This window comes from Excalfactoria chinensis, chromosome 2 (assembly GCF_039878825.1).
Source record: "Excalfactoria chinensis isolate bCotChi1 chromosome 2, bCotChi1.hap2, whole genome shotgun sequence".
Classification (NCBI taxonomy): Eukaryota; Metazoa; Chordata; class Aves; order Galliformes; family Phasianidae; genus Excalfactoria; species Excalfactoria chinensis.
Window position 1 is genome coordinate 126,287,818 of NC_092826.1, and position 22,853 is coordinate 126,310,670.

Below are 22,853 nucleotides of genomic sequence, written 5' to 3' on the forward strand. Positions count from 1 at the left end.
CACTGTGCTCAGTATGCTACAGACTTCTGTAGGTTTCCAGATGTTAAGGAGGTATTGCTCCACTTTGCTTTGTGAGCTGGGATAGGGGCTGGTAATAGTCATATGTAGTGAAAATAAGTGTGTGTGTGGGGGGGGGGGGGGGGGGGGAGGGGGGGAGAGGAGAAAACCCTGTCTTCTGTGTGAATAACAAGCAAATCAGATGAGAGTAGAACAATGGGAAGAATCCTGAACCTTGAGTTCTCCAGGAGACCTAGAAAACTTGTCTGAATGTGTGATACGCCAGTGTTCATATGGGGTAATTTAAAGAGCTGGTACAGTATATGTTTGTGTAGCACTCCATTTCAGTTGTCCCTGGGGGGAGTATATGTTCTGCTTTTATAGTGCAGTGATATGGTTATATGAATAAGCAGATGTATAAAGAAGGATGCTGGAAGCCATAGGTGAAGCTGAAATTGATGGCACTCTGCTCATTGTTAAAGAAGTAGAGTATAGCAGAATTTGTGTAACTGGGGTAATATGGTGTACATTGCTTTGCGTACAGATTTATGCTGTTGAATTGAAAAATTCCCAAACAACTACACTGATACAGTACTCATAAAACAGGCTACAAAATTCTAAAAATAATTATATGAAGATGATTCTCCCTTATTTAGTAAGGCTTGAGTCTGTCCTGTTCTCTGCCTCTCTTGTTTTTTTGGTCTTGGCTCTAATGCTGGGACTATGAGAACATCACTTTTAATATATCTGTACAGGGTTAACTGGTAAAGGTAGGGAGTTCTTTTTCTTTGTTTTGGTTTTTAGCTCTGTAAGGGCTACATAGTAGGTATAAAAGCACGTGCTAGTGAATTGTATCCACCGCTGACTAGGGCATAGGTGTAATGTTTCCTGTACAGTATGTAAAATAGGTGTCAGGAGTTTACATCAGTAAGTGCATTTTCCATCACTCTGAATGCTTGCTTGTCAGAAGACCGTAACACTGTGAAAAGATCTACCGCTGTTTGGCCTTGTGAGTTCTGTACAAAAATTCAGATTTCCAGAGGATTTTATGTAACTGTAACAGTGAGATTTGACTCCCACTGCCCTGTCTGTACAAGAATTCCAGAATGACATTTTAGCTTTGTTTTGAGAAAGCTTGGGGTGACTTCACTCAAGCCTCAAATTAGTACAAACAACCATTTGAAGATCCTTTTATTTGGTACTGTATTGAAAACCCATATTAAGTGCAGCTTTTCTTGTTTCTTTTCTTGTTTCTTTTATTTGGTACACGCATGATTTGTGTAAAATCATTTCTAGTGTTTGAGTCTGGAATGTGTATTTCATTTCTTATTTGTAGGAAACTAATAGTGGATGATCATTTATTCACTGAACATGGAAAATTTCCCTTTTTCCTAGGAGTCATCAGTTGAGATGCTTCCATTGACTGGGAAAACAATAATATTTGATAGCTTTCCTGACCCTTCAGATACCTGGGAAATAATTGAGACTATTGGCAAAGGAACTTATGGAAAAGTTTTCAAGGTATTAAATAAGAAAAATGGCAGCAAAGCAGCAGTCAAAATCTTGGATCCTGTTCATGTAAGTCACGCAAATTGCTTGGAGTTTTTTGCTTATTTGATTGTAACTGAATTTCTTATGTGGCCTTTTTTTTTTTTTCCTTTCCAACCGGAACAGATCATTTGCATTAGAATTGAAAGCTTCAGCCTGCCAACTGAAATGTAATTTCTGTTATTTTTATTTTCAATTTCCCCTTTCTTGTATTTTAATTTCAGTGACAGAGCTGGGTTTTTTTTGGTTTTTTTTTTTTTTTTTTGTTTGTTTGTTTGTTTTTTTCCTTCTAGTTACCTACAAGGGAGTTAGGAGTCCTAACATCTTATGTTTTTGACTGTGTTCCTTTTCCTCTTTTCCACACACTAGTGAGAAAGTTTTTAAGTACCTTATTTGCATTTTTAGGTACCTTAGGTGCACGTTTAGACATCTATTTTGAGTCCATGCTTTCAGCTCGGTCATGCGATAGGAGTGATACATTAAAAATAAAACGGCATACTTTATTGTTATTGTTGGTTCTGCGTTTTCAGAATGTGTCAGATTGTGTAGTTATCACAGAAGGATCCATCTTTTCAGACAGAAAATGTGAAGGCGGTAGCTCCTACACAGAAAGCACCAGGTGATCGTGGTTTTGTATTCCATGGCTGACATTTGGGCAGCAGATTAATGTTCTGTAGGAAGGATGTTAGGAGTCACGTTCGTAAAGGTGGGCTCGTTGACTTCAGTGGTACAGCATGTGGTGTGGGATCTTTCTTGAGAATGCTTACCTGCAAAAGAAAGACAAGGAGCTGCTCCTTTACCAGGTGGCTCCTTTGAGCTTATCTTTTGCACTGTCTAGGTATTGTTACAGTTTCTATCTGGCTGATAGGTCTCAGGTAGCAGATGCTGCTCTGTGGTTTGTCCAGAATCTGCAATGTGAATACAAGCTACAGACCGCGTAGCAGCAAGAGACCGTGTTTCTCGTTCTAACTGCAGTCTGGCTCTGTGACCTACATCTTACACTTCCACGTGAGACAACTGCTTCCATTGCACAATTCTCTGGGCAACTGGAGAAGAGCACATCATACTGTGTGAAACACTGCAGATCTGTACAGTCACACAGGGTTCTGTCTACCCCTACACACCACACAGTGTCAGAATAACATTCCTATGGCCTTAAAGTCCATAAAAAGTTGGTAAAAATTTAGTGTCATGCTTTATCATTTTGTTTCCTGGTGATCTGCCTCAGATCAGTATGCTTTCAAGGAAGCAAAAGGCAGCTCATCTCAGTGCAATACCATCTACCTCTCCTAGAGTAAGCAAAAGGACCTTGCAAAGGCCAAGCAAAATGGACCTTGGTGAATTCAAATGCATTGGAAACTCTATTTTGGACTCTATCACTTTTTGTAAACAAGGTTCTTATGCTTACAATGAATAGGCAGGACTTTCTTGCAGTTGGCATTCATATAAATAAATGATGGTATGGCAGGAAGTATTCCTGCTTTAATCTATTTCACATGTGTTTAGAAATAGTTCTTAATGGATAACTGGTTCAGTCAAGGATTACTGAAAAGAGTTGAGGAAACTTTCAATGTTGTGTACACCTTAGAGGTTGTAAGAAAAAGGTGCAAGATGAAAACCATGAGAAAGAAGTGGAAGTAGAGATGATCCTGAAGGAAAGAGATACAGATTAAAAGGGAGAGTGGTAGAACGTGAAGAAGTCAGAAAAAAATAAAAACAGTGGGTACAGATGCATTATAAAAAATTGAAGGGAGCGAAAGGTGTAACTGTTGAAAACAAATTCCTTGCTTTGATGAAAAATGGATTTAAGAGTTCCATTTTCTCTGTTTCTTTCATTGAAGTATTTAGTTTTCTTCTTCATCAGTTGAAATTCTTAAACTTTTGCTCATTTCAGCTACCAGAAACCCAAAAGTTGTCAGCCATACTTCCCCTAAACTGAGAATATCCAACTGGAAATGCTGAGAAATTTGTTTTTCAGCACACCCTGATATTATTCCAAATAATCATTTACTTTTTTGAAAATTCTAGTTTTGCTTTAAAATTAGATTTTTTTTTTCTATCAAATTTTCTCATGGAATTTTTTTGTTACCTATAATTAGGTAACAAAGGTGTGTTTTTCAGTGTGCAAACATAAGCTGAGGGTAGTGATACATAGTGGAAAGCCAGTAATGCATCCAAGTGCTGAACTTGGAACTTCTTATGATAAGAATAGTATTCTCTTTTTTCTCTTCCTGTTTCCAGGAGGTCTGAAATAGCTGCTGTGCCTCCATGTTAGAACTAAACTGTCAATCCAATACGAGAAACTAAAAGGCATAAACTAGACCTTTTTACTTTAACTGAAAGTATTATTAATGGCTGCAGAGGGAGCCATTGCAATGAAGAAAAAGGTACTTTATTTTCTTTAAATTCTAATCTTTTTTTTCTTTAAAGACAGTTTCAGAGTAGTGCTGTGTAAGAAACAGAGCGAAGAATAGAGCAGAAAAAACTTGCTTTTATATTACTCAGTTTAACTTATATTTCCAAACTGAACTAAGAAATGACATTATCATAGGTGACATGGAACTGAACTAAACATTCCGTGTTTAGTCCTTTTAGAGCTTTCTGATTCTTCGTGTTGAAGAACAGCTCAGATTTTTGAAACTGAAGTAAGAAAGTGAAGGTGTTGAAATGATAGTATATGAAGATGGAACTGAGAGCAATCTCAGTCTTGTCCCTAGGGCTATATGAAAGCACCATTGTACATTAAGACTCTTAGCTGTTATTTTACATCTAAGTTTACATGAAGTTATTCCCTTTGCCATTTCTAGAAGAGTCCCTCCCTTTGGCTGTATTTCATGCAGGTAAATACATTAAATTCAACAAAATATGTCAAGTTCTCTTCTTTCATAAAATGCAGAGGAAGATTTTTCTTTCTAGTATGCAGTGAAATAATCTATTCATTTCATTCTCTCGCTTTTCATTTCTCCTCATAATGGTAAAAATCTCATAAAATCTGAGTACCCCTCAGGAAACAGAAATCTCTATTATATCACAGTAGGACAGTGGGCTAATTCGCTTCCAGTTTTCCCAAGGCAGCCTCAGCTATTTTATGTTTTGTGTGCTTTTCTGGGGAGCTTGGTCTTTTTTTTCGTTTTGGCTTGTCCTTTTGCTTTTGCCAAATTCAGTCTCTCTTGTTCCTTCTTATCTTCTACTCTTTCCCTTTTCTCCCTTTGCCTCTTTCAATACTTTGGTTGTTTTTTCCTTCCTTCTCCTTTTTTTTTTTTTTTCTTTTTTTTAAAAAATTTTTTATCATTACTTTTTTTTTTTTTTTTTTTTTTTTTTTAAATTGACTGTGTTCTACGTTGTTTGTGTGGAAAAATTCACTTAATCTCTCTTCTTTTGAAAGAGGAGAAAAGTTCTGCTGATTTTCAGCTGCTCCAGTTAAAAAGAAAGAAAAGAAAAATAAAAGAAAAAGCAGAAAAGCACCTCTTTGTGAGAGCAGTTAATCTTGTAATCCCAATATGGAAGTTTATAGCCTAATTCCTGAAGATATTGGTGACAGGGAAAGTTGTCTGAGGCTAGTAAAAAGAAACAAAAATAGCCAAAAGCTAATATGAGGAACTTGGATTTAGCATTGGAAAGTCTTGTATAAGAAACAAGTGTGCTAAGTTCTCCTAGCAAAAGGTGTGTTTGATTGTGAATTAAATGAGAAAGACTGTCATTCATTAGGACTACAAAGCATCCATGTGGAGGTGGTGAGAAAGGTTTTTGGCTTGTTGTTGTTGATAGGAAATCTATTCATTTCGATAGTGGAATTCACAGGTAGCCTTCCTCCACAATTTGTCATCTATTTCTTTTTGTGCGTGTGTAAATAGCAAATTATATTAAAAAAATTAAAAATATGTTAAGTCTGGAAACAAGTATTTAGCAACATTTGTTCAAGTTTTAAACTATACAGGAGCTGTTTTGCCACTAACTGTTGCACAGATAGGCTGCATGTATTCTCAGTATGAGTAAAGCAATATGATAGAGGTTACTGAGGGATACTTTCAATGCATAGATTGCCTGTGTTGTTCAGTCCCCAGTGACTGGGGATAGCCTAGAGATTGGAGGAGTAACTGGTGATTGCCCAAGGCATCTGCATGCTCTCCCCAAAACTTGCCAGCTAACATCATGGGTTGTACTGGCTTCACCTTGAAATGCTCTTTGCGTTTTCTTCTGAGGGCTCCTCTGTCATGCCCCATATGTTTGTTAGTTGAAATAGGTGAAGACCAAGGAAAAAGCACAACTTGTATCGAGGAAACAGAACCAAGCTTTGTAGACCTGCAGATGGTATGTCAATACTTACTTGTTTTTTTTCTTTGCACTATTTCAAACTCAGTTTGAATAGCCTGAAAATCTAATTATTTATTATTATTATTATTTTAACAGATATGATTATTTATTTACTGCTTTGTATTTCTCATTTGTGACACTAGGATATTGATGAAGAAATTGAAGCTGAGTACAACATTTTGAAAGCTCTCTCTGATCATCCCAATGTAGTCAAATTCTATGGCATGTACTACAAGAAAGATGTGAAGAATGGAGACCAGCTTTGGCTTGTTCTTGAGGTAAATAATTTTTTAAAAATAAGAGTTTTCTTCAAGTGAGTATTCCCATGTTGAATATGAGCTCAGCGAATGAGGTGAAAGTTGTTGGTTGTCTTTTCCTAGGGTGGCTGCACATGAAGTGATGAATACTGGTCTTGTCTGTGTTGATGAATTAATGATCTCCCCTGATATCAGCATTCTTATGGTATATTTTACTGGTAGTTTTATGTCTTCAAAATAAATCTATAAATGCTTATAGGACTTGATAAGATTTGCTACAACTTTTTTTTTTGTTGTTTTGGTAAAAAGTATGTTGTGGAAATCTTTCTCTTGAAGAATTTGTTTAAGTATGACTAAGCTATGATGTAACAATTGAAGTAACCACTATCGTGAATTTTGTCCTAAATAAATAAAAGTAATGAATTACAGGTTGTTTTTTTCTTTTTTTTTTTTTTTTGTTCACGCAAATGCTTAAGTAGACAATTAAGGCAAGTGAACTAAGGCAGTAGTGTGTTCTTGCCAAATATTGTCGAAAATGGAATGAGAATAAGACAAGTCCTGTAATTTGTGTTTCCATCTTTAAGTGTTTAATTTTGACAAATCTAGGAGCAAAGAGGTTGGTCATTATTGTTTTCATTGGTTCACTAGAGCCTGTTCTGCAAAAACTTTCTCTTTGCTGTTGTTTGGTCAGTATTTGTCAAGGTTGAAATGGAAACATTTGTTGTATTTTATAATATCAGTTAAATGTGTACAAGCCTCCTGGCAAATGTTTCATGTCATCTAATTCTGAAAATGCTTAATTTCTAACGCTTTTCCAAATTCTTCTAACATGGATTTGGAAAACATTTTTAAGGTAATTAATTATCATTTCCAATGCAAACTATTAGGTTTGACTTGAAAAGAAGTCAGCTCCATGTTTATCTCTGCTCTTCAAAAAATCTGGCTTCTTTTTGGTCTGCTGGGCATTTGAAATTCCATCTGTGAAACTTCTGTCCTGTAAAGGATGGATAGTAAACAGCCAGTTTAAAACAAACTGTGAGGAAACAGTCAAGTGTTTATATTCTAACTTTTCTATTTTGCATGGATTTGTATTATTAATGTGAAAGACACAAGCTGTATCTGGAATATGAGTTTTATTTTTGCTCTCTGCGTGCCGTGCTGCACATGTGTAAGTGTCAGTATGGGGTGTGTGGAGTAATCTTGGATGCCTTCTGTCACTGCACACATAGATCCATGAGTGTAATGGATTTCAGTTGATGTGTGTATGTATAAATACACAAGTAGAAAAATAAATTTCCAGTGATTACTTCGGTCAAGCTGTTCTTTTAGTACAGACATCAGTAAAAGAAAACTGTTCTCAAATAGATTAATCTGAAGAGTCACCTTTCTTTCTGTTTGTATGTGGCTTTACAAGGCCATTGCAATTTGTTTTTTCACAGTTGCTATTTAGATATCTTAAAGTTTATAAAGATTGTTTTTTTCCTAATAATATGTGTATAAATTCAAGAAGACAACAATTAATCTTTAGCTTGCATATACTTCTGTTTCCATTGGAGTGTGTGGGGAAGGTTGTATTTGGATTTTTAGTACAATGGTTGTGTAAAACTATGACTGTAGTGTGTAAATGTGATGCCATGTTGCTGTTCTTGCATGCACATTTTAATTGTATGCAAGTCCATTTACCCTCTATCCTGTCTCACTGAGATCAGCTGTAGATATCTATGGAGTAATATGGGACAAGACAGATCTATAGCAGTATTCCTTATGAGGCATGGGAGACTTCTATGAAATGCTCTCCAGCTGTTCAGCAACTGAGAGTTTTGATTAATTTTTCTGAATTGGAGATATTATTTCTGTTCAGGAGCGAGGTAACTGTAGAGAAAGGTGCAGATTACCTAAATGATCTCATAAAACATTTTGAAGTTGCAGTGTTATGTGTGGGAAATAAGCTTCTGGGAGAGAAGGATCTATTGGTCATTTTAAATAAAGAAATCTATTAGAAGAAACAATATATAGATAAATAGAAAAGAAATATAGTCAATCTCCTACTTTGATTTAACCTTTCAATGTACATTTAATAAGGTAAAAAACTTGCATAATGATAACTTGGGAAAATAACATCGAAAAACATTTTATTATAGAACTTTCTGTTACAGAGACTCTAGTACAGTATTAATGGAAGAAGACAGTTATCATGTAGTGTTCATTTTAGCACATGAGAATCTACATTTGAGACTGGTGTAGAATTTTAAGAAATAATTAAATTGAAAGAAAACTAATAATATAAGAGCTTTTAATGTAATTAGTCGGATTTTGGGGAACAAAGGAACCTAGCTTTCTCAATTCAGCATATTTAAGGAAACCACCTACAGGGATGACTGCTGAGTATGATGACTTCTATATGAAGATCAGTAGTTTTGACCTGCAGTTCAGTGATGCTCTTCTCTCTATAAGCCTATTCTTGGGATGATCATCTGCTCCTGTGATGGTGCTCTTCTAATCACATTTTTTATTTAAAAAGATATATATATATATATATATATTTTATTGCTAGAGATTATTATTGCCAGTTTATTTAAGCCTTGTCATGTGTTTCTGAAGAGGCAGGCAGAAGAATCTGGCTTATTGAGTCTGTGTTGAAAAGAAACCACTTAAGCATTATACTTAGTATGAATCAGCCTAGAAGTTTCATGTCAGTTGGCATCAGCATGATGACACAGCTAAGGCAGAGCGTACTGTAATGCATTTCTTCCAGCTCTGGATGTTAGTTAGAAAGGGAGCAGATCAAAGATAGTTGCAAGTCAGCTGATGGAAGATAGAGGTGGAGAAGTTAAGTCTGATTGCATCTTAATGGTGAGCATGCAGGCCTTGATCAGTTGGGGAGGACAATTTTAGCTATTTTGTTGTTTGTTTCCTATACAGATCAGGTAGAACTTCAAGAAGCATCTCAGTTTGTTTTCAAAAGTTAAATAGCTATGCTTGTCATATTCAACATGCTAGTGTATTGTACCATTCTCAGTATGTCTTTATAATTAGGAACTAGGAGAAACTTCCATTATTTTTGTGATTTTTAAAAAGGAAAATGTGGTTTAAAACAACCTCATAGGGGAAAACATGGATGAAGTGACTTCTCACCCAAAGACAGAATTTTTTATATTATCAAAGCATTTTTTTAGAACCTCTCCTTTTCTTGTTTGAATGTTATCTTAAACAGAGAAATCATGTGAAGTTGTACAACAGCTTGTACACAGCCTATTTCTCTAAAGAAATGCATTTGCTTTTTCCATTTCCTCAGCACTTGAAGTAGGGAAATAAAAGAATAAAAGAACCTGATTTCTGGAGAGGTGGAGAAAAAAAATGCCTTGAAATTACAGAAATGAACCCATCTAATAGCGATGAACTTCAAGAAAGACTGTCCAGTCATTCTTTTTAGGTGTTTTGCTTCTCCTAGTATATTCATGAACATTTTAAGAATATTTGCAAAGCTCTGCTGAGTTAGACTAACAGTCCATGGAGCACAGCATGAGTCTGTACAATTTCAGCAATCTGTTTCCTTCATGCTGTCCAGCAACCATGTTGTTTTAAGGGTGTCCCTGTCCTGTTTAGTATCCACGTATGAACACACTGAGACTGATAATGATAATGTTGATGCTATATGGTCTCCTCTTAGAGCATGTAATGTTATCATTATTATCTACTTATTACTATATATAATATGTATGTACTGGTGGCATATGTTGTTTTCAACATCATGAAAACATTTAAAAGTCAAAATATTTTTGAATGTACAGTAAGAAGTTTAGAATCATGTTCCTCTTAGGGGGACTGCTTTGTGATCTCAGTCAGCTGCATGCGTTTGTCAGTATTGCAGCAGAGACTTATTAAGGAGGACGTGAAGTATAGTAGTGTGGCTTTCTGGTTGTTATGGCTGCTCCTTCAAAGCAGAAGAGAAAACATGAAGTGCTTACAATTAACCAGTGATGGATACCAGCCTTGTGAGGATAGGAGCAGATCTGTTACTGCCTAAAGAAGGTGTTAGGACTGCTATGGTTCTTGACAGTAAAAGCAATTAGCTCATATCTGAGGTGATTGAGAAGGGGCAGGCAGCATGAGGGTTCAAGAGAAGAATGGCATGGTGGAAGAGACCTCATTATAGGTAAGAACTCTCTGGAGCCTTCAGGAAGGTGTTGCAATAACTCTTGGATAAAATGAAGGAAGCTGAGCAGTGAAGATGTTGTTGTGCCTGTGGCCTTGGATGAATCTTCTCTGCTGTCACACTCTTGTATTTAGTGTTTGGAGGGAGACATTTAGCAATTCTGATGCTTCCAAATGCTGACTGTCGTCACAGACAGAGCCCCAGCGTTCATGAAATATGTATAAAATTTCCTTGCAAATCCATAAATGAGCAGTGACAGCATGATTTACATATGTGTCTAACAGTGAAAAGTGAGCATAATTAATGTTCAGATCTTGTGCGGCTAGTAGTTTTGGATCCTTCACTGACCTACTTTGCGTGTTAATTACTCATGTTGCCTTTTAGATACCACATGTATAACTTGCTGAAGTGTTTATTTATTAAAAAGAATAATGGAAAGATCCTCTTCTCTGTTATATAGTGTCCTATGTGTGGAGTATGATTATGTATCTAAAAAAGTAAGACTTGGCAGGTCCACTTACTGGGTTGCACCGGGGAAGGGAGATATTTTCAACTGGAGTGTTGAGCTATTAACAGTGTAATCATAGAGTTGTATAATGGCCTGGGCTGAAAAGGACCACAATGATCATTGACTTTCAACCCCCCTGCTATGTGCAGGGTTGCAAGCCAGCAGACCAGGCTGCCCAGAGCCTCATCAGGCCTGGCCTTGAATGCCTCCAGGGATGGGGCATCCACAACCTCCTTGGACAGCCTGTTCCAGTGTGTCACCACCCTCTGAGTGAAAAACTTCCTCCTAATATCTAACCTAAACCTCTCCTGTCTCATTTTAAAACCATTCCCCTTTGTTCTATCGCTATCTGCCCTCATAAACAGCCATTGCCCCTCCTGTTTATATGCTCCCTTCAAGTATTGGAAGGTCACAATGAGGTCTCCCCAGAGCCTTTTTTTTTTTTTTTTTTTTTTTTTTTTTCAAGCTAAACAAGCCCAGTTCCCTCAACCTTTCCTCACAGGAGAGGTGCTCCAGTCCTCTGTTCACCTTGTTGGTCCTCCTGTGAACCTGCTGCAAGAACTCCACATCCTTCCTGTAATGGGGGCCCCAAGCCTGGGTGCAGTACTCCAGATGGGGCCTCATAAGAGCTGAGTAGAGGGAAATATGAGGTAGCAGTGAGATTTGCTGCAAAAGAAGAGTAACTGTTACCCAAAGTAAGGTCTACGTATCAGTGTGTGTTGGCCAAGATAGCCAGATGTACAGTAAGATCTTCTGCAACCAGAACAATGGTAACAATGTGTTATGAAGTTCAAATATCTTTCCTTAAAGAGAGGTAGTGAGAGATTTCTTCCATATTGTGTGGCTTAATTTGGACGAGTCTTCAGCAGATGGGAGGATGAGTGATGTAAAACATGGAGAACTAGAGGAAAAAAAGATTTGTCAGCTACTGCTTCTGCTTCTGCCAAAGCAGGCTGGGAACAGATCAGGATAGTTCAGAACAAAGAAGATGTATCTGCCTGTCTCTTTCTGTGCTTTTCAGTGCTATATAAGTATCCTGATGGCTGATAGGTGTTTTTTCTCTCCATTAGCATCATCTATTTCCCTTCTCAGCTAATGGCACCGGCACACTTTGTGGTACCTCTGAATGTGTGGAAGAGGGGAAAAGGAACTGCAGTCATGGCCAAATGGCTTTTACTTGTTTTTCAATATCAAAGTTGTGTGGGTACAACTATCAATTGATGCATCAAAGTTTTAGTGAATAGTCATATTTTCTGCTGTAAAATGAGTATTTGTATTACATTGCAGTTTGCATAGTCCACATCTTTTAGGCAGCTGTTAAGCATTTATTATGGCTCATGTTGCTGAAGAATGTAGCATATACAAAAAGCTGAATATGACAAATCTCTAACAATGTTGCCACCAAACAGTGAGGGGAAAAAAAGAAAAATATGTTTATTAAACTGTTCTGTGCTTAAATAACATATGAACACTTTGTCCCTTGTGTTCTAATACTTAACATTACTTTTTAATTTTATACATCTTATTTTTTGAGATTTTTTATGAAATTCCAAAATAAATGTGTATCTATTGCTTAAATTTCAGCTTACCAAACTGTCTAGCTTCCTTAAGCTTTGGTTGCAGTTAGCATCAACCATTGTAAGACTGAGACTGAGGTGTTTTGTTTGTTTGTTTGTTTGTGGAATTGTTTGCAGGGAGGGAGCTTTCTGCTCTGTGTCTTTGTCAGGCAGAGAATGGCCGAGGGCTGCAGAATTTGGGAGAACTCTACAGGTAGGAACCAGGAGCTGGGATGTGATGGAAGCAGACAGTCAAGTGTCAGTGCTGCTGAAAATAACATTGCTGTGGGCTCTGAAAAGGACGTGAGTTACAGCTCAGAAAAATGCTGACTTAGCTAAAGCCAAAGCAAAGACCTGCCTTGAAAAAAAAAGTTCTGAGTTCGGAGTCCTTTTGTTTCTTACAAAATTCTCCATGTCTTGGTATGTCCTGCTTAATATTCTTGTTCCTTTACGGTCCCATCACAGTTGCTGAGTCACCATAGCTCCTTTTGCAGTCACTGGAGGGAGGCAGGCACCTCCAGAGTGGTTAAACTGATCTGCTCTGCACTCTGCTGAGTGGAGAGGAATTGCCTTTACAATGAATGCTTCAGTCTAGATCCTTTTGTGAAAAGCCTGGAGACAAGGCCCATTGTTTTGATCTGTGCTTCCCCAGCCTTGTTCTCAAACTCAATAGTGGTGATTTCTATTGCAGTCACTTAAATTACAGTGAATTATACTAAATTATTGTCTTCATCTAGAAACGTGGTCATGAAATTAATTGTGTAATGTGGTCATGATAGTACTTGGAATTACTGTCCAAATCCTGAATCACACAGAAATGAAACTACAAAAGAAGATGCTTTGAAACATTCTCTAATGGGTAAAAACTGAACAAAAGCAATGTACTTCTGAGTAGGCAATAGAAACTGTTGGGTGCACACTGTTAACACAGCCCATCCTGTTAGGTTACTAGACTTTGTTTTCCAGAGCCTTCATTAAGTTTGTAGAAATAGTTCTGTTGATGTAACTGATCTCCAACTTAGTACCTGCTTTTTCTTCCTACCCAAACAAGTGTTTGAGCATCCCAAATATTATTTTTACCACTGCTCCTTGTGCAGTAAAATAAACAGCAATAAAATGTTGATTTATGCTATGGTTTTTGTAGCTCAATATTCCATCTTGCTAAACTGTTTCTTGTGTTTGTTCAGAAAGTCACAGACACCCTACTGACCACTGCCTACATGATCTTTAAGGTCCCTTCCAACCCAAGCCATTCTATACTTCTGTGCTCTGATTAAGAAAAAGGAAAGACTGTGAAGACCATCACTGCATGAGACGGAATCTGCAAACTTTTCCTCTAGGCTAAAAGCCAAGCTGAAAGTAAAGGAAGTCAAAAACAACAAACACCCATGAGGCAGTGACTAATAGCCCCGAAGGTGCTAGATGATGTAAAAGAGCAGCATTACATATAGCACATGGTCTGTGATCACTGAAGCTAAATAACAACTCAGGAAAGGAGTCTGCTTCCATGATACATTTCATTCATGCTAAATTGAAAGCAATCAACATTACATAAAAGCCTAGAGTGTTGTTATGGTTTGTTTTGGTTATGGGTTATCTTCTAATGTTATTAGAAAAACAATAGAGGTCACCGCACATATCTTTCCTTCATTTGATGTGAAGTTAAGAATATGCTCTACAAATAGAAGCGGCATGTTAAGCCACTTGGCCCGCTGAAGGGATCTTGTTAAGTAAGTATGTGTGATTGCCTTTACATGCTGCTGGTGGAACCAGCATTTTGGCTACATTTGTAGAGATATGCCAGAGAATGGGAATTCTGGTCAAAACTTTGTGACAGTCAGTGTTGAGACATGAAGTCCATTAAGTTCTTGGAGACAGAAGGCAAAGAAAGGAATACAGGAAACAGCTGTATCAGCTTGAATCTGCTCTGATAGAAAAGTTCTATTTAGAAAAGCTGAGGAAAGAAATTTAAGTGAAAAAGAATTAAGGTATTTGTATGCACTTTTGTGAGGAGAGAAAGGTTGATGGAACAGTGGGGTAAGGATATCAGGCTTTTGAAAAGACTGCTTTACCAGGCTTAGGGAACTGGTAGGTAGCTGTGCTTAGGAAAACAGCATGAAAAGTAGGACAGTTGGCAGTTACTAAAAGAAATCATTAAATGCACAATAGCAAATTAGCTGATGTGGACAGAAAATAAAAGCACTGTAGGAGACCAGTAAGAATTCATCAGCATTTCTTTCTTTTAACCTTTCAGAAAGCTTTCATAAAGGAGAAACAAAAATTCGCAACTGAGGTACAAGTATTTAACTGTAAGCTTAGAAAGACTGATGTGACATGGCAAGGACAAGACTGTGCTGAGAGAGAAATAGGATAGAAAAATATTTAATGTGTTTACAAAGTGAAGAAAACACTAACCTAGAGAAATACGGAACGGTTGTCTTAATGTTGATACCCAGAATGATTTCAGAACAGAGCAGTAGAAACCAGTGTTGAAATACCCAGAACCCAGTAGCATAAAAAAGATGGCCGACTTGGACTTGGCTACAGCAATTCATATTAATAAAATCTCTAACAAAATAACTGGGGTTGGAAGGGAAAAGCAGTAGATATCACTGTCTTTTGTAAGGATTGATGTGGTTCCATGTGACATCCTTGTGAGGAAAATGTGGAAATTAACTGAAACTTCACATGAAAAGTAAAGCAGATAACCATATTTTCATAAAACTGAACTCAAAGAACAGTAATAAGTAACCCACATTTGGGTTGGCAAAACCAAATGAAATGGGCATCTGCTGTTGGCCTGTTTCTACTCAGTGTCTTTGGTGATGAAACAGTTTACATTACAAGTACTAAATGAACACCTAGCTGATTTACAGGGCACAAAGAACAGTGTCATATAGTGTGACATATTGAAGAGCTTTCTGGAATCACAGGATAAATGCAGTAGGCAGATGGAAACAGCAGTAGCAAATTGCAGGCAGTCCTGGTTTACGAAATAGATTATTTCCAAAGGTTAGAGCAGCTAATGTTTCCAGCCCACAAAAGAGAAAAATGGCATGTCGTGACAGTAGTCAGAAATACTGTTAAATACAAAGTAATGATCTTTTATTTTCAGTGAAGATTGGAGGGAAGGGTAAAAATAAAGCAGTTTTGCTGGCAGCAAAGAATACTGAGCTTGGATAGTAGAAAAAATGTTCTCACTATAGGGCTTGTGACACACAGGCTACATAAGCTGGAGTTACCTTCACTGGGAGATTTTTGGGAGTAGGTTAAACAAGTATCTGTCAAAGACCACCCAAATATGCTGGATCCCCACTCAGTGGAAATACAGTGAATTAGATTATTTCTCAGAGTCCCCTCCTTCCTCCCACAATGATATTTTTTCACAACTGTCATTTGTGCGTGCCTTTAAGCTGTGCATATATGATGTGTTACAAGATGTCGGCGCAGCCTGTGAAGATGAAGGAAGTAGTAGTAGTCGTTCAAATCCAAGTTACTGAAGTAAGATGAAAGTGCCTTCACAACAGCAGGATGCAAGCAGATGTCGCCTGACAGCTTAGCACAGATGCATACATCAGGAGCACTTGGGTGACTAAAGGCTGTAACAGACCTAACAAAAGTGCGACTAATAGTTCTCTTGAACGTGATGCTGCTGCTGAATCATTCACTGGGCTTCAGTATCAAGAAGAGCTGAACACAGAAATATATCAGCTGGGTCAGATGAAGAATGAGTAAGATCTCTAAAGAGCACCTGCATGACTGTGATGTGATGGCAATTTCAACTGACTTGTGCTATTTTATAAATCTCTTGCAGAAGATAGTTTTGCATACTAATAGCTCAATCACGGCAGCACAACGTTGTGTCAGATGGGTGGGTGGAGGATTATGTGTCATCCCAGGGTGAGTCTTTGCCTTTTGACTGCTAGGAAATTGTAAGGGAGGAGCCCTTCAGAACCCCTGTAGAAGTCATAAGGGAATTTTCAGATGGATCAAGCCTCCTTTCAGGTCCTTCCTTTTGGTCTGAATATGCAAGAATTCCTCAGTCCTTTTCCCTGATGTTTGAATGTCCAGATTGAGGATGTATGAATTTATCACGATGATGTTTCTAAACACTTTATCGCTAATATTTTCCCTTTCCATGTCTCACTTTGTAAGAGTCTGTCTCTTTAAACTAATTTTATTCAAATATTAAAAATGAAAGTGTTTTTTTATCTACCTTTTATTGGGAAAACGTAACCTTTGGAGACTTCCTGAAAACAGATCAAACTGAAGGACCCACTTGACTTTTTTCTTGCAAGCATTTCAAGTACCAGAATATTTCTGATATCTGAGTACTGAACTGAGAAAGTCAATTCAAATTATATTTTTAACTATTTGAGAGCTAACAAATGCCACCACCACTTCTTCCATATCCAGTTATCCTCCGGGGATTACTGGATGCTTAAAGTAGGCTTTATAAAACTGATACAAACCACAGTAAATATCTGTGCTTTCTGGGGAGAATGTATGTGAGAGATAAATGGAATTATTACTCTCTTCTCCCAGGAGAGCCCATGTCTCAAGACAGGTTGAAGGACACTTGTAGCAGTTTGATCAGTACCTTTAAAAGCATTCCTGTTACACACCTCAGGTAGGCTTCTGAGTTCTCTGTGCATTTCTTGTTGAAGCTTATAGCACCCTTCATCAGCATATTTGGAAGAGATTTTAACAAATGATGTGGAGTCGTGACATGAACTATTTGGCTGTGTGTTTGCACAATAGCTACCAACACCTCTATCCTCTAGATGCTTTGCAGGAAAGAAGACAGATCACTTCAAAAATGTATCTCTGTTGCCTTTGTGATTCCTTGTCATACAAGCACTGCAGTTGGCTAAATTCAAATGCAGCAGCTTTGGTAGGAGGTTGCACAGGTTTTGCTGTGCACAGAGTGCTACTAAGAAACTGCATAGTTCATAATTTAAAGCTGCAGTATTTAGTAATACTCCAGAAAACTTCCAGCAGTAGTAACAAATAATATTTATCCTATAATCTTATTGAAGGATTAAATAATCTAGGTAACATATTTTTTTAATTATTATTATTATTTTAATTTTAAGTTTTTATGCCGTGGTCCAGATCTTGTTCAACATCTTCAAGGGTCCAGAACTGCATTAAGCAGTACTTTTCTGTAGCCTCTGCTTTGAAATAGAAGAGTGGAACCTAGCTTATTCTGAGAGGGACTTACGTTATTCTGTGTTTGTGATAAGCTTGTGTTGAAAGCACGTGCAAGTTGATAGCCCTTGTCAGGAAAAAGAATCACTGTTTGACCTTTAGATATTTAGATGTATGTATGCATGTGTAGTTTCATGCATGGCTGCAGCGACATGTGGCACCTTTGCCTGCGGAGATAGGCAGTAGAAACAAGAAATGAGACTGGTGGCAGTGTTTTACCTGGATTAGTTTGGCCTGTAGAAAAGTAGAACAGGGTTAATGCCAACCTGTGTCATCTGTGTCGTCATCATCCCCCCCTTCCCCACCCCACACAGCTCCAAGCATTCAGATACAGTGTCGGCCATAATCTCCTTTTCTAATTGTGGCTTGTATTTTCGTAATCCCTTTTCTTCCTTTTAGCTGTTCCCATTCTATTTTTCAGTTTGCCTTTTATTGGTTTTGGTTCCCGCCCCATTTTCCTAATGTAGTGGTCAGAAAAATACAAATTGTCTGATGTAAGTAAAGTACAGCTTTCTGAGAAAGAGGTAGTAAAAGCAAATTTGCCCTATACATACAAGAACCTGTGTCTGTGAGATCCTGAGCTGACCTCTGCCTAAATGCTGCTCTGCCTCCAAATTGCAGCAGATGGGATACCCACTGGGATGTGGGCGACTTTTGTTTTTCTGTTCAAGACCTTCTTAGGTGAGCTTTTACATACCCAGGTTCAATTTTGATATGGCCCAAAATTACTACAGTTGTAGTATCTTACTTCACCTGGAATTTTATATCATTTTCATCTAATAAAATGGATAGTAATCTCATAGCTTACAGGAGAGATAGAAAAATTAGTTAAGGCAACATGTTTAAGAAAGTAAAAATAAACACTGTTTTCCCAGGCAATTAAATTCAGCATTATTTACTGCCTAAGTATTGAAGAAGGGGATTTCTGAGATGTTTTTTCCTTCTCCCACATTCAGAGAGGATATATGCCTTTCCTGGGTTAGTTTTCTTTATCTTCAGCAAAAAGTCTTTCAGATAGCAAATTCTGTAACAAAAACTGAAGACCCACCCATGTGAAGCAAAATTTGCATGCTAGATTGTGATAAGTACCAGAATGGCTAAAGACGTCAAATTTGATCCTGTTTGGGAATCTGACCCTGATCCCACAAAGCACTTAATCTCATCATTTAAGCATATGATTTTTTCTCTTCTCTAAGCATGTGTATTGTTGCAGTAAAGTTAGTAGTGAGATTAAGAGAACACCAAGATTTGCGCCATACAGAAATATGGTAAAATGTCTTATGTAGTTGTTTATTTTCATATAAAAGCTACCAGACAATACATTGCAAATACAGATAATGCAGTGTAAAACATAGAGTTTGTTTCATTATTTTATTAGAAGTAGCTACTCACATGAAGGTTAATGGTTCTTCAGTCAGTGAGTATGGTTGGGGGGTGCAGAGTAAGTATCTTTATAGATACAGGTTTAAGAACTGATTCCGTCTGTGCAGGTACTAAACTGCTGCAGACTGAGAAAACTTACATTATTGCTTGTTCCTGTCGAAAACTGTTGAAAGATAAAAATGAACATATGAAATGTTGCAATATTAGCTGATAATGTGTGTTTGATGATCTTTTTAGAGAGCTAGGTCTGGAATCTTAACAGGACTTAGGCAGAAGAAAGGACTGCCAACAGTAGGTTGTGGCTCTCTTCATCTGGAGCTGACAGGGTTGATGCTGCAGGGGCTATGAGTCTTACATCCATAGCTTACCCTGTTTCAGTAGAAAATGAGCTTTCCATCATGCTTTCATTATATTCTATGAAGCCCAGCCCTTGCATATAACATTTTTCTACAGTGAAAGTTAAACACCACTTGGCAAAGGCAAGTTTTGCTCTGGGAGACTTTTCTATCAGGGGAGTGTCTGTACCACCTGCCTTTGAGGGCTGAAGTCCATTTCACATTGTATTTAGCTTTCATACCTGAGAATTGATGCTGTAATAATCCATGTCACTGATGAGTTCCACATGATAAATATAAGAAGCAATTAGTGTGCCCCACAGAACATGCTTTCACAGCAAATTTATTGCTCTATAAGCTAATTCCATTTCAGTGACAGGCAATCATTTATATAGGAAAACAAAGAAATAGACTGCCATACTTGCATTTGGGCAAGAAAAATTAAATGCGGAAACTAGTGGGGAAAAATAACACAAGTTGCTGATTTTGTTGTTGCTATAAATAGTAGACATGAACAAATTTGAGGTTTGTAAATAAGGAGCTCGTTCAGGTACAAATACAAAAACTACTGTAAACTAAAACCAGGTGGCTGCTTCAACACTTCTTAATTCCTTTTTATATTCCCATGATCTTTTACAGCTGTGCAATGGTGGATCTGTGACTGATCTTGTGAAAGGATTTCTGAAGAGAGGTGAAAGAATGAATGAACTTATAATTGCTTACATCTTACACGAAGCTCTGATGGTAAGATAAGCTGTCAGTGAAAGGACAGTCAATATTCAGTAAATGTTATTTCATTGAATGAATGATTTCTTCCCTAACAGCATATTATGGCAGCGTGGAATGAAGTCAAAGTAATGTGTATTTCAGAGAACAAATCATCTGTTTGTTTAATTATTAAGAGAATGGAAATTGATTTCTGAATATTGATTTATTTCTTCAGTAAATATAGTTCTGCATCAAAATTTATTTTATTTTGAGAAATTGCAGAAGTACACCCAAAATGCTATTTAACTTCTTATGTCTGGTCCTTTTTATAGCAAAATGATCATCAGATCTAGTGAGGTCAAATGCTCAAACAAATTGGCTAATCAAAATCAAGTATCTTCCTTTCTCATTATCTTTAACTGGAATTTGACTTTCCACTGCGAAATTATTGGCATGCTTTAGCAGTTTTTGTTTTAGTTCATACTCTAAAGGTGTAATATATAGCATAGACTTACAGTGCTTTTTTTTTTTTTCTGTTATCTTAAAGTTTCTATTTGATCAATAGAATCAATTGATCTAGCAATTAAAAGATCAAGCAATTAAAAGGTATAAATTCCTCAAAGCGTGCAAAGCATCTTCCCAGAAAGAATGGCATCTCTGTAGTTTCTGACTAAAAGAATATATTTTTTAGTTTTTTCTTTATTGTCTGATTTTTCTGTTTCTGCAAATGCAATACAGAGCACAGAGCTGTTAGTAAACATTCACGTTTACATCTCATCTTCCAGGGACTTCAGCATTTACATGAAAATAAAACTATCCACCGTGACATTAAGGGAAATAATATCCTTTTGACCACTGAAGGAGGTGTCAAGCTTGTGGATTTTGGTATGTAGCCTTATTTACATATCCACCTAACGCTGTGCATCTGAAGAATGGAAAAATAAAGTAATGGAAACAAATCAGAAAAGATGAAATATATTGACTTCTTAGTACGATTTAAAATATCTCATTTAAAATCACTTGGATAATGAAAGTTACTTTTTAACTTGACAGAAATAAAGTATTTGCTGACTCAGTGGTTTTTTTTCCCAACTTTGGGATTTAAATCCACTTTACTAATGCTGTTTAGATATCATGGCTAAAGAGTAGAAGTTTTAACATGGTGTGAGTGTCAAATGCTTTGGGGCAGACACAGTAAGTGAAGTGGCAAAACAAGTTAATAGGGTTCAAAGAAAGGTTGGTGTTTAGATCTTCCAGACTGTGTGCTGGTTCAATGAAGTCAAAAGTTGATAGTCAAAAGCCTTCTTTTGTACCAAAAAGGGCTTAGAACTTAGCAGAAATTGTGAAGAATAGGAGAGTTTCATCTCAGTTTGACTTGCTTCATTAGTTTGATTTGAAATGAAACGGGGTACTTCTTGAAGGCAGCAAATGGAAGTATGTTGTATGGGTAATTCCCACTTTCCAGATTCTGTGAAGAGTAACAGATAATTGGTTGGCAACTCTAAACCTAAGACTTACAATTTAAAAGGCTCTGATCAAGTCTGTTAGATCTTAAGTGATGAATGCTGAATCCTGTCATCTAGTTTTACTACCTGAAGGTAAGAAGCAGTGAAATAGGTAAATGATGCAACCATACAACAGCGATTTCCCTTAAACTTTCCTTATTGACTGTTGTTTTATGTATGGGGGGTATGAAAATTTGCAATGCTTGTAATTGTGAACTGTTATTTTCCAGTAGGATGCTGTCTTCTAATAATTAAATTTAATTTATTGGTCACTACTTGATAGCACAGCAGCCAATTTGTAAATATCATGATTCCATTTGGAAGATGGAAAATCTTCATTTTCCTTTACTCTCCAATCGTGTTGATGAGATTTATTCAATTGATACATAACTGTTTAAACTAATCATAGGATTTTAACTTCCTTTACTGTAGTGTCTTCCTGCCAGTAGATTGTATTTGTACAACTTTCCTACTTGGCACACAGAACCCCACAACTATTAGGGTTACTGATTCTGAAAATTTATGTGTTTATGTTCTTTTTTTTTTTTTTTCATTCCTCTGATAAAATTTTCATTTACAAAGCCTCCAGATCTACAGTTTTATCTGCCATGCACTTACTAGTACTTTATGAATGTCTGAAAGTTTAACGTGAGGGAAAATCAATATTTTTACCCATAGGTTTTTAATGTGTCATGAATGCTATTTTCTAAGGTGATGAAGGCAGTTAGAGCTGTGGAGGATCAATGCTTCTGAAAATTAATTCACATATGCAGATGCCAAAATGTACAAGCTGGGGGAGTGAGGACTTTAATTCTTTATTCCCCAGTTACTACCATCTACTATTAGGGCTGTAATTGAAAAATAATCTTAAAATCTTGTGGGAAAAATTGTGTTGCCAAAACAGATGAGAAAGTGTGCAAAAAAACAAGTTGACGTACAAGCGTGCTTATGTGGGTTCAACAGAGGCCAGTAGTCCTTCCAAGGGAATGTAGGAACTGCACCCTAAATTAGGAATCTAGTCTTTTTTTTTTTTTTTTTTCTTTCTTTCTGCCCTCTCCCTCCCCCCAAGCCAATCTGCAGCTACAAATGTGTAGTTTCAGATGGGGGAATAAAAATACGCGATCTTCACAAAATTATCCAGGAAGACCAACTAGTCACCCTTCAGGCTGATGTCTAAAGTATTCAGATGGGATTTGGGAGATTTGTGTATTCTACTTAGAGGATTTAAGCCCACAATAATCAGATTCCAAGAGTACTTTTTAGCCAAGAATGTGATTTGATAAAATCTCTCATGTTGACACAGGTACAGACTCTTACACACAAACATTTATTGGATCAGGGCTGAAATTCTTTGCCACTTTTTTATTTTTTAAAT

At 37.0% G+C, this 22,853-nt stretch overlaps 1 protein-coding gene across 1 annotated transcript in view; it reads left to right on the forward strand.

Annotated features, from left to right (window-relative positions):
- Nucleotides 1–22,853, forward strand: part of MYO3A (myosin IIIA) — a 97,874-nt gene that overhangs the window by 5,313 nt on the left and 69,708 nt on the right. Inside the window, exons 2-5 of the mRNA XM_072330322.1 lie at nucleotides 1,393–1,575; nucleotides 6,003–6,137; nucleotides 19,905–20,009; nucleotides 20,759–20,858. Of these exons, the coding sequence (XP_072186423.1) occupies nucleotides 1,408–1,575; nucleotides 6,003–6,137; nucleotides 19,905–20,009; nucleotides 20,759–20,858 (508 nt within the window). The 5' untranslated portion in view covers nucleotides 1,393–1,407. The remainder of the gene's footprint in view (nucleotides 1–1,392; nucleotides 1,576–6,002; nucleotides 6,138–19,904; nucleotides 20,010–20,758; nucleotides 20,859–22,853) is intronic.